Genomic DNA, 11,991 nt, shown 5'->3' with positions numbered 1-11,991 from the left:
CTGTGGGGTCTCCCTGTCTGGAGATATCCCAAATTTACCTGGACAAGTTTTTGTGTCACGTACCCCATGTGCCCCTGCCTTGGTGGGGATGCTGGGCTGGCTGATCTCCACAGGTCCATGGTGAGACTGAGCGGGACAAGAAGCAGGGACACTCATTCTCGCTGACTTCTCCTGGGCATTTCGGAGCGGTGCCGGAGCCCAAGGAGCGCTTCCCGGGGAGGGAGGCGGGTGCGTCTCCCATTCCCAGCCGGGGCTGCGCTGCTCGGGAGGCACCGGGCGGTACCGGCGGCCGGGGCCGCGCTGCTCGGGAGGCACCGGGCGGTACCGGCGGCCGGGAGGTGGCGCCGCGGCGCCGCCGGCGCTGCCCTGGGCGCGGGGGAACCTCGGGGGCCGAGCCTGGCGGGAGGAGGAGCGGCTGAGGCGGGGAAGGAGGGGAGGGAGCGAGCGGAGCGGGCAGCGCGGCGGCTCCTCCGTGCCCTGCGTGCGTGCGTGTGTGTGCGAGCGGCGGGCGGGCCGGCCGTATATAGAGGATGTGCCGCCGCATGGCTCGCCCCGGCCGCTGCCGCGCCAGCTCCCTGGGCCAGCAGCGCCACTGAAGCCGCTCGTCCTCGCCGCCCGCCGCCTGTGCCGGCCTCCCTGCCGGGTTTCCGGCGTCCCTCCCTCCGTCCGTCCCTCCCTGCCGCCTCGGCCGCTCGCCGCGGCTCCTCCGCGCCGGGGCACAGCGAGCGCGGCGTCCATGCGGGGCAGATGGCCGGGGCACAGCCTGGGGTGCACGCTCTGCAGCTCAAGCCCGTCTGCGTCTCCGAAACGCTCAAGAAAGGCGTCAAATTCGTCAAGTGGGACGATGTGAGTAGCGCTGCCCTTCCCCCGGCGGGGTTTGCGGGGCGATGGGGCGGGAGGGCTGCGGGCCACCGAGGGGTCCCCGCCGGGTGTCCCCTGCCCCGCCGAGGGGTTGAGCGCCGGGCGAAGTTTGTGGGACGGCTGTCCTGTGGAATCGCGCTGGGCTGGCTCCGTTCGGAGCGCCTTCCTCCGCCGCCTCTCGCTGTGCGTGCTGCCGCCTCTGTGCCCGTGGCAGAGTTGTTTCAGCCTGCTCCCTCTCGTTCCACCTCCCGTCTCCTCCTCCCAGCCGCTCCTGCTCCTCTCGCTGTCTCGCTCCTTCTGGTGGAGTTGTCAAGCCCCGGTGTGTTCTCCCAGTTCGGGTACCCTTGGTCGCTTTACTTCTTCTTCCTTGGCTCCTTAGGGCATGAGGCTGGCCTCACCATCGCATCTGCTTTCCCTGCACTGCTTGCTCCTTCCCAGCCCTTTACATTTGTATAGCCTGACATAGGAAAGGAGTGTGGTTTCCCCCTCACCTTTGGCAGAGCAGCGCTGTGCGGCTGGGATCTCTTCCTTGGCGCGCTGGCTGTGCCCGGGACACTTTCTAAGGAAAGGAGAGCTGACCGGCAGAGTTGGCATGTTCAAAGCCTGCAGGATGAGTCCTGTGCTGGGTTTTGCTCTGGCAGCCCAGCCCTGGCTGTCTGTGTCTCGGCTGTGCACAGAGGTGCAGGTGCCCCAGAAAGTCTGAGTGTGCCATCGGGAGACTGAGCTGAGGCAGAGAAATGGCTGGGAGAGAAGACAGGCAGCCTGAACGCCAGGAGAAGTGTTGAGGATGAGTTGTTTCAGAGCTCTTGTGCGTTTGCTGTGCTGAAGACATCCACAGCAACACCTGGAGGGACAGCAGCGAGGGAGAAGGAGCAGCTCGTGTGTAACTTGGCTTGTTCCATCTCGCTCTTTTGTCGCTGCTTTCAGCCTGTCCAGCAGCCCAGTGTGTGAGCCTGACCCCTGTAAACCTGCGATAAACACTCCCAAGGAGAAAGAGAACGTCAGAAACCAAACAACCTGTGGTGTGAAGTTTTGTTTACAGTAATAAGCGAACACTTTTTTGAAAGGCTCAGGAAACTGACCTTGTCTGCGTACCAAACCCTGGCTTTGATACAGGTTCTGCACGGTCAGGAACTAGGCTTGAGTGAGAAAACGTTTTCTTCGGGTTGACATTTTCCTTAGGGTAGGAAAAGGCAGCCTTGTCATTTGCAGTTATTGTTTTATTTTTGGTAAGTTACCAAGGAATTTCTGCGTGTGTATGCAGAGGTCGAGCTAAAGATTGAGTCTCCAGACTGAAAGCCCAAGCCATCAGCCAACAGTTTGTTATTACTATTTTCCAAATAGTAGTTATATAGATAGAGTTAAAAGATGAAGAGGTGTTCTCCATGCACAGTGGATCTTCACCTGCCTGCCACAGGCTAGTTGGTAAAAAGATTTACAATTGTAAACCTGAAGGCTGCACTAATAAAACATGGCTAAATTCTGGAGAAAGACCTGTATTTTGGGATAAAGGTGCTGCTCAGCAGTCCTCAGGTGTTGCCTGGAGTGTGTGAGTTGAGTCCTGTTGTGTTCAGTTAGTGCTTTCACTGGCAGCCCTGTGAAAGGTGATGGCTTTTTAGGCCCACTGTGCTAACAATTCTGGCAGTAACTCATTGTTGACCGTGCATTGTGTGTGTTTGTGCACATTTCCCACCCCTCATGTCTTCCCTGTAGTGTTCTCAGCAGTGGAAGCCCCACAAAATCCAAGGTTTCAAGGGAAGGGAGTCTGCTCTGGCTCACACACTGATTGATGTTTGTTATGCACCATTTCTTCTCACTGTGTGTGAGAATGGGAGTTGAGTTCTTCCGTGCCTGTGCACTGGGGCAGCCTCCATCCTCTCCTTGTTCCCTTCCCTTCTGTTTTGGGATGCAGTTTTAAGATGGTCCTACTGACTTTGCTTTGCATTTCACGAAGCAGAAGTGGTTGTTGTGAATTCTTACCACTTGTACCAAGTTTCAGCCTGAAGCAAAGTTTTCCTAGCTGAGCTTTAAACCTTTAAACTGCTGAGAATTTTCCAGTGGGAAATGCTGGGAGCATTTAAACAAGAGTGTGAGGGGGGGCTGAAGGAATTCTGTGTTGTGTGGAGTAGCATCACTCCAGATCACAGAGAGGCAGGTAGAAGGTATGGGATTCCATCTCCTCTGCAGCCCACCTTCAGTTTCTATATTGAAAACGCATTAGGATCATTTAAAGGGGTCTGGCTTTGCAAGACCAGTCACTCTTTCGTGCCTTGGGATTGGATGCAACACAGGCATCCAATGCCTGGTACACTGTTCACAAATTCCATTGGGGATCAGGGTGTGAAGCGCTGAACCCAAACAGTTCATTGTTGTCCTGTAACTTTGCAGAAAGCAAATTTGAGAATCACGTGTTGCTCTTGGTGTGGAGTTTTGGGTTCACAAGGCACTGAGCAGAAGTAGCTGCTCTTGGAGTTTGTGGAAGATAAACGTGGCTGGCTGCTTTGGTCTTTCTTGTGGCTGTGTCCAAAGCCTCCTGACTGCTGCTCTGGCTTTGGGCAGCTGTGCCCTTGTATTTCTAGGGAAAGCTGACACAGGGGGCTGCATCCCCTCTGCTGTGCTCACAGCAGCTCCTCCTGATCACAGTTCTGAGCAGGTTAATAAATAAATGTAATTAAGTTCACAGGTGAAACTGTTTTTGGTAAGAGTTTAAGCTTAATGTGGCAGGATGTGTTGCTAGGCTGAGAAGGGCAAGGAAAGCTGAGCATAAAGAGCAGCTTCTCCCAGAATTATCTGTCCTGAGGGCAGAAATCTGCCTTTCCTTGTTTCTCTCTGGCCTGTGGTGGCAACAGGATAGACGTAACTGAGGCTCAGAGCACAGCTGAGCTGATATTTTCTCAGAGCTGTAATTGGCACACTCCAGCGAGTTAATACGATGGTGCAGGTTCAAAAATAGGTTTGTTTTCATTTCTTGCTTTAAAGGCTTCCTTATCTTCCCCAGTGATAATATGTACTTTGCATAAAGATTTTGACTGAGCTCTCAGTGGCTCACACTGTTTACTTTCACTTTTAAGTGAAGTGTATTGCTAAGGTGAGTTCTACCTAAATTGAGGGCCAGGACTGCAATTTTCTGGCCACATCTTTTCTTTCTAAGCACTGGATTAGTGCAGCAAACCTGACTGGTAGCATTGCTTAGTGGCTGCAGAGCTTCCCCAGGTGAGCAGCAAAATAGAGCCCAGATCTTTTAAATATTTTTTAATGCCTTTCTCTTAGAGCACTTTGTCTCAATAAAGCATTTGTGAGCTCAGAGTGAACGCTCTGGAGATTTGCAGCCTTCTTTCTCTGTTTAGAATGTTTTAAAGAAGACTATCAAGAGTATGCCCTTTAACCTTACAAGTAAACATAACATCAGAGCATCTTTTATTATGGATAAGCTGAGATGAGACAAATAAACAACTTGGAATTTTTCAGAAGTTACTCAAAATAACTCTTTCCCCCCCCTGCCTTTTTTTGTTTGTTTTTAAGCTGTGCACAAGGCTGCCACTCCAGTACATTAGTGAGGACATGAAAAATGAGAATCCATTGTTCTGTGTGTATAAAACTAAAACAATAAGCTGAAGAGTTTATTTTTTTTGTGAACACGTTCAGTCTGGAGTGAAGAGGTCAAGTCCAGCATTCCAGAGATTTTGCTGTTTCTTCTCTGTTGCTAATCTTTATGTAGTAAACAAGTTTCAGCTCTGGGCTGTTTAGAAGTGTTTTATCTGAATGAGTGCAAGTTGTGGCTTTGGTCTTGAGAGATTGAATTTACAATTTTTAAGAATTAACGTTTAGTAAATTGGAAAGCCTGAACTTGGTTAGCTCTGTTGGAAGGCTCTTTATAACTTCAGTGTGGGGGGAAAATAAGATCTGGATCTGCTGCAGGTGGGTTAAATGCCTGCCTGGGAGGATCTGATGTTCAAGTCATAGATGAGATCTCTGTTACGGGGTTTTGGAGCCCTTTGGAGTGCTGGTGGATACAAGGGAAAGGGAAAACCAGAAAACAGCTCCTAAATAAGTGAGCATTCTTTGGGAGAGGGAGCTTAACTGGGAATTTGGGTTGTGCCCTGTGTGCTTTCCTCACTTCAGTGTTTGAATGCTCAAGACTCTTTTGGTTTTTTTAACCAAACCTGGAGTGAAATAGTTAATCCACAATTAACCCTTGCAGTCTATTTCTAACTATGCAGCTTTTGATCTATTAGAAAGCAAATGCTTCATAAGCACTGTTAATTTATTTTCACAAGGCCCGTTAAATGACAAAATTTTCCAGTTTCAAGTTATTCTGTTGTAGATCCAAAAAAAGACCAACATTAAAATCTCCTAATTTTTAATCTGTGATTAGGTACCTTGGACCTAATTTTCAGCCTGCAGTGCCACACTGCCAGGTGCTCAGAATGCCTCCCCAGTGGTTTCGGATGAATTTGAGCTCAGCATCTCTGAAAACTAGAAAATGAAATGTGGAAATGTAATTCCAGTGTTCTCTCAAAATCAAAAGAGGCAGCATTTATGCTGATGAGCAGACTGGTTTAAATGATTTTCTCAGCATCACACAAGAACTCTGTGGCCATGGTGAAAATCTTCCTGGTTGGTATTTCACTGCCTTTGCTCTCAAGTTCTCCCTTTATTCTCTGCCTTCAAGGAAAAAGGGCATTTTTATCCTTCCCCATTATTTCAGGGTTCACTGCAGATGGGGTGGGAACTTTGTCCCTTTCACTGTAGTTCAGCCTGAGGAATTTGAGTTCTGACTGTCTGGGTGATCCTGTTTAGTTCAGTCTGAGTACACTCTGTATTTTGGAATTCTCGGGTGTGTGACCCTGTGAAACTGGAATTCTGTCCCTTCTCATTTGCTTGTTCTTCCCAGGCCTGGAATCCCGCTGGCTTGTGGGATGGCAAGGGAACTCTTCTTAGGGGCTGTCCCCAGGTCTGACACCTTTGCTCAACCAGATTTTAGGCCAAAGTGAAAGAAATATTCAAGAATATTTTGCCTCTGCCAGAAAGAGTCCATCTTTCTTAGCTTTGTGTTTCTGCAGTTTGGCAGAAAGTTTTCCAGAAGATTCAGGCAAGTGAAATAATGATGTGCAAAAGTTTTCAGGTTCTGTTTGGGGATGTTCAGCGTTTCTGGAAGTCTGAGGCAAACCCAGGGAAGAGCAGCCTTAATAAGGCAGTGTCGTGAGCCCCATCTGTCAGAGGAGCTGAGGACAGAGCCTGCTCTGCTTTTCTTTTGAGGATCTGTTGGTGTGGGTTTTGACTGCAGCTGTTTCTAAGGAACATCATCATTATCTATATGTGATTTATGGAAGCACAAGCTTTTCTGGCTCGTGGTCATGGAATAAAAGGCTCCACCTTGTGCACAGCCAGGCCATGGTGGTGCTCTCATAAATAGGGTCAGAAAGGAGCTAAACCCAAGCTTTCAGCTCTTCACTAATTATCTTTGTGTGATGATCTTTCCTGGTCAGTGGCAATGGAATGAATGGAGGCGGCACTTTTTGCTTACTGGTGTTCCAGGTAGGGCCCCACTCTTAAAAGCAGACCTTGAAGCATCCATTTAATTGTGGGTTTGTGCATTGATCCTCTGTGCCTGTGCTCTGCTGTGTGAGGATCACAGAGCTCCTTGTGGCACTTCCTGGGCACAAAGTGGAAACCTCTTTGTTTCAAAGTACAAAACACTGAATTTGCTAATGCAGGCTCTGAGGTTGAGCAGCCAATTAGGAGGAACTTAATGGAGTGAGTAGAGAGCAGCCACAAAACTCCTTTGAGGCTGTGGGGCTGGAGGAAAGTAGAGAATTGGCCCTAAGTCAGCAAAGACAAAGGTGGAGGACTTCTAAAGGTAAATTAAATGCCCTTTAAAAAGTGATTCTGGTCACAGCTGGGTTTTGCCTTGCTCATCTCATCCTGCACCTTTTTCATGTGCTTGGAACTGCCCCAGGAGTCTGGCCTGCTGCTCAAGGGGCTGCTCTGGAAATATCCACAGGGAGGGATACAGGATATAGGCTGCTCTCCTACTGCACGTTTAAATTTCCAAACCCTTCAGCTTCTGAGATGGGCAACACTTTTTTTTTTCCCTGGTTTATCTCACTTTTGCATCTGAGTGGGTTAGGGGAGATAGGAATGTCTGCCCCTGATTTGTTTGTCCTTGAAATTCTGTTTGTCATTTTAATGTTCCTCCTCTTCTGTTGTGTTCTGTCCATAACCCTTTTGTTCAGAGCTGTGTGTGGTTGGTCACTCTGTTCAGGAGAGTTATGAGGTCAGCTCTTTGGGTGAGGAAATTGGATTAATGGACTCCAGAATGCTCATGAATGACTGCAGGTGTGTCCTATGGGTCATAAACCACAGCCATTCCCTTACCAGTGCAGTAATGTTTGTAAATAAATGCACCAGACACTTGCAGGTTGAAGCAAATCTCTATTTCCTAGCCTTGAACTGCTGCTCTTCTTGACTGTATATTGCAAGAGGTTTCTTCAGGAGTCCTTTTGATTGTTTTTGCAGATTTGTATAACAGCAAGAGACCTGTCCCAGGTGCCAGAGGACTCTGCTTTACTCTGGAAGGACTGGCAGAGCTGCCTCCAAAAGTTCATTTATTATTTCCATGCCTCCACACCCAGGGCTGAGTGTGGCATCTGATGTCAGGGCTTTACAAGGGTGCTAATTAAGCTGCAGAACATACAAAGCATGAGGCACATGGCTTTTGTTGCTGCATGGAGCAGTTCCTGAGGCACATCTTGCACAAACACACGTGCAGAGTTCTTCTCAGATCCTCGTGTTCATCAGCACCTTAATGGTGCTGGGCCTGGTGTCAGAGTTAATTAAAAAAAACAAATAAAAACCCCAGCACAACCAAACATCTTTCTGGAGCCGAGATTCCCAGAGCAGGACTCACCCTGTCATGATGAAGTTTCCTTTAGGCCGCTGATGGATATTGAAGGTTCTTCCCCCTCATCCTCTGCTTTGATTTTATTCAATATTTATTCAATACAATCTCTTGATTTTAGTCAATATTTTTCACATGTACAGAAGTATTGCTCTGATAGGTGTGTGTCATCAAACACACTTTGGGTTGAAACGATGCAGCAGAATTAGTTAATCCTGGACAGAATTGCTCTGTGTCTGTTTCCCATCACTTCCTTCCCTTTCCCCTCAAGTTCCTCACACCTCATCCAAAGGCAGAAGGACTCTGTCTTTATCTTTCCTCATTTTATATTTTCATGCACATTGATGACACAATGAAATAAGGAAAAAAAAGTTATGTTTCCAGAAAAGGGATTTTTTCTCTCTTTTGAGTAGTGGAGGTCTAAGAACCCTTTTTTAGGTTCTTGTGGATACAGATTCCTTCAGGGTCTCATATATTTTAAACCCAAATTTGCATATTGCTTCAAACAGCATCCAACTCTCAGGTGTAAAGGATATTAAAAACTAGGAAAAAATGGGGGGGAAATAAGATCCTGCAAATTCTGCATGTCTGCTCTCTTAGGGAGGGGCAGTGCAGTGTTTTAATGAAGGGTCAGTGACAGAGCCTTGGGCACATCTGGGACAGTCTCATTTGGTTGATTTTTTTTTTGGTTTATGTTTGTTTTTTTTTTTTGGTTTTTTTTTGGTTTTTTTTTTTTTTGGTTTTTTTTGTTGTTTTTTTTTTGTTTGGTTTTTTTGGGTTTTTTTTTTTTTTTTTTTTTTTTTTTATTTGTGTGTGACTTCCATCAGCTTTCTTTGTGTTTCTACTCCACCCTGAAATATGCTGGATTTAAACTTGAACCTGTCACAGCCCATTTTTTGTCCCCAACGCCACATGGACTGACCTCACACATTTCTGCTTTGGAAATAGGTGAATGCTGAAGCTGTAAAATACCTGTAGCACCTCAAGAGAAATAGAAATCCTTTCTGAGGAGGAGCTGTGTGTTTACCCTGGGGAGCTGAGGCTTAGGCAATTTTTCTGTGTTTTTCTGTAATTCTGCAATTTCTCTGTATTATTGTCTTTTTCCCTTCTGTGCCCCTTCCATAACTCCTAAATGGAGTTTGAAAAATGGGTAGAGGTCTTGAGACAGCAGTGTCTTTATGGATGCCATGGAAGATAGAGAGGAGGAATCCTGTTGGGAGCAGGCTGCAGTGGGGTCAGTTGTTGCTGGGCAGCCTCAGGTGGGAGATGGGATGAATTTCCAGCTGTGGAAAAGTCCTGGGTTGGAGCCTGTGGCTCCTGGGTCAGGCTTTGCTGTCACTCAGAGACAGGAATTTTAGGTAACCAGGCTGCCTTGCTCAGTGTGCTGAGAAATGGGCCTGGTTTTACATGACCTGAGCTGTGGATGTTACCAGACTAGACAGCTTTTCAAACAGTTGGAAAGTCAGGTGGAATGCAAATATACTGCCATTGCTAAAATTTTCATGGCTTGATTAAAAAAAAAAGATAAATTTTAATGGAATGTTACTGACAGAAGTCTTAAGGTGAAGGATGCTCTTCTGTGTTTTCTAGGCAAATTGGCCTTTGTAAAAGTCAATTTTAGAGGTATTTAGTGTTGCTATCTGAAGGTGAAGTGAGACCAAGGTGGGCAGTGGACACCTAGCTGTGATGTTTTGCTGTGTGGGCTCTGCTTTGACATCCAGGCTGTTTTGCCTGTTGAGCTTCACCCTCTCCCAGCTGTTCTGGGTTAACTCCACATGTTGACAAGCCTGCAGTTGTTGGGTGCTGTCTCCACAGGAATGGGAACACATTGTGTCAGAGAAATGGAGATGAGGCAGGTGATACTAAATTCTTTCAGTGCCCTCCTGCTGGTGATACCTTCAGGGTAATTCCTGCGTGTTGCAATCCATTAGCACGGATGGCAAAGCAGCTTGTGCGTAATTATGTGTTCTGTGTGCTGACATGGATTTCTTGTTTGTCCTTTCTCTGCCAGGACTCCACTGTTGTGACTCCAATTATCCTCAGAACAGACCCACAGGGATTTTTCTTCTACTGGACAGATCAAAATAAGGTAAGAGAAAAAAAAATCCAGCTCCAGAATGGTTCTTCTTTTTCTCTGTGGTGTGATGTGCAGTCCTGGCACAGCAGACAAGTGTTTTAGAATATATAGAAAGTGAGTGTTAGCACCCTGAACACTTGGATGCAGCTTGTTTGGCACCCAGGTTTATATGTAAATAGAATATATTTTATATTTAATATAAATATGCATTTAATTTTAAAATATGAATTTAAATGTTAAATAAAATATGAATATGAAATAAAATATAAAATGTATACATTTAATATAAATAGATATATAATTATATTTAAATATAATATATTTTATGTTTAAAATGTATAGAAATAGAGTGCACCCTGGGCACTTGGGTGCAGCTTGTTTGGTACCCAGGTTTATATATAAAATATATAGAAAATGAATGTAAGCACCCTGAGCACCTGGGTGCAGCTTGTTTGGTACCCAGGTTTATATATAAAATATATAGAAAATGAATGTAAGCACCCTGAGCACCTGGGTGCAGCTTGTTTGGTACCCAGGTTTATATATAAAATATATAGAAAATAATGAGTGCTAGTACTCATTGGTACCCAGGTTTATATATAAAATATATAGAAAATGAGTGCTAGCCCCTGAGAATTTGGATGCTGCTTGTTTGGTACCCAGGTTTATATTTAAAATATCTAGAAAATGAGTGCTAGCACCCTGAGCACTGGGGTGCAGCTTGTTTGGTGCCCAAGTTTATATATAAAATATATAGAAAATGAATGCTAGCACCATGAGCACCTGGGTGCAGCTTGTTAGGTACCCAGGTTTATGTATAAAATATATAGAAAATCAGTGTTAGCACTCATTGGCACCCAGGTTTATATATAAAATATATAGAAAATGAGTGTTGTAGAACACTGTATTGAAGCTGGGAATTGAGTGAGTTTCTCCTCGTTGCAGAGGTGAATTTTCAAGCACCTGTCAAGTGAGTGCTTGTGCTGGCTCCCTGCTGGAGATGGTGTTGAACTTGGTGGTGCTTGAGCTCTGGCCCTGCATGAGTGTCTGCCAGAAAACCCCAGTGTGTGCTTGTGGAGTTCTGGCTGCAGAAACCTGGTGCACCAGCTGTGCTGCTGTTTTTGGGGGGAGTTCTTGTTGGTTTTGTTTGGATAGCAGGGCAGAAATAGCTTGGGGAGAGAGCAGCCCTGAAACGTGCAGGCACACTGGGGAGGCAGTTTGTTATGTTAGATTGTGTTTGTTTATCTTCCTGTGTTTGCTTTTGAGGGGAGATGGAGCAGGGCTTGCAGTGGGTCTGTGTGGAACCGTATTTTGTAATTTTTGATGAGAATCCTGTGTTTGCCTGTGCTCCTGCAAGGCTGTGGTGGGCAGAGCTGTGTTAAATTAAATTGCTGCCAGTGAGTGCCCCCAGAAGCTGGGCCTGATTTACACTGAGTGTAAATCCCTTGCCAGGAGTCAGTGCAGCCTTTTGGCCTGTTCCTTCCCTTGCATAAACTCATTGTACAAGCCAAAAAAGAACGATGAACTTTGTAAGAATAAGTGGAAACCCAGAGCTGGTTGGAGAGTTTATTTCACTTTTAATGTGTTTGGTGCTTAGACCTCCTTCAGTTTCCTACTGTTGTCTGTAAAAACAATGTCTCAGGGCAACTCTGTGAAGAATGGCTATTTATAGAATTGTTGTTCTCATATTCATGAAAAAATGTATTTATAATGCTCAGAGCATTTTTTTAAAGGTTGGGTATTTATACAAGAGGTTGAAGTGTCAGTTTGGTTTTTAAACTTGCAAATCAAGACTCTGTGAAGAACAAGAGGGATTTTTTCTGGTTAATAATTCATGACAACTAGGTGAAGCTTGTTTCTAAACACCATTCTAGCAGTGCCTATTTAAAGAAAGTAAATTTATATCTGCTGGGGTGCTGATAGTGCAAGGACTGGAAAGGAAATGCCATTTTCTGCTTTTACAGAGTATTTGGGTGTGTGTTGCGAGATTGCAAATACATGAGAAAAGGAGGTTATATAGGAGATCCTCTTTAATTTCCTTCTCTTTGTGTGAAGCCATCCTGTGATGATAGCAGAACTATGTGAAGAAATATGAGGACGATGTGATCACTTTCTCTTTTTTTCCCCGCGTTATTTTGTTTAAGCAATTGCT

General features: G+C 45.9%; 1 protein-coding gene across 3 annotated transcripts in view; it reads left to right on the top strand.

Annotated features, from left to right (window-relative positions):
- Positions 1-564: 564 nt before the first annotated feature.
- Positions 565-11,991, top strand: part of PLCB1 (phospholipase C beta 1) — a 284,895-nt gene continuing 273,468 nt past the window's right edge. For 2 of the 3 annotated variants that reach the window (XM_054290432.1, XM_054290431.1), the window contains exons 1-2: positions 566-846; positions 9,774-9,851. In XM_054290432.1, coding sequence (XP_054146407.1) covers positions 748-846; positions 9,774-9,851 — 177 coding nt within the window. In that variant the 5' untranslated portion in view covers positions 566-747. Of the gene's footprint in view, positions 847-9,773; positions 9,852-11,991 lie in introns of all 3 variants that reach the window. The other variant, XM_054290430.1, reaches the window with a different exon arrangement.

This window comes from Melozone crissalis, unplaced genomic scaffold (assembly GCF_028551555.1).
Source record: "Melozone crissalis strain CALT ecotype California unplaced genomic scaffold, PUWL_Pcris_2 ptg000081l_1, whole genome shotgun sequence".
Lineage (NCBI taxonomy): Eukaryota > Metazoa > Chordata > Aves > Passeriformes > Passerellidae > Melozone > Melozone crissalis.
This window is presented reverse-complemented; position numbering and strand designations above follow the sequence as displayed.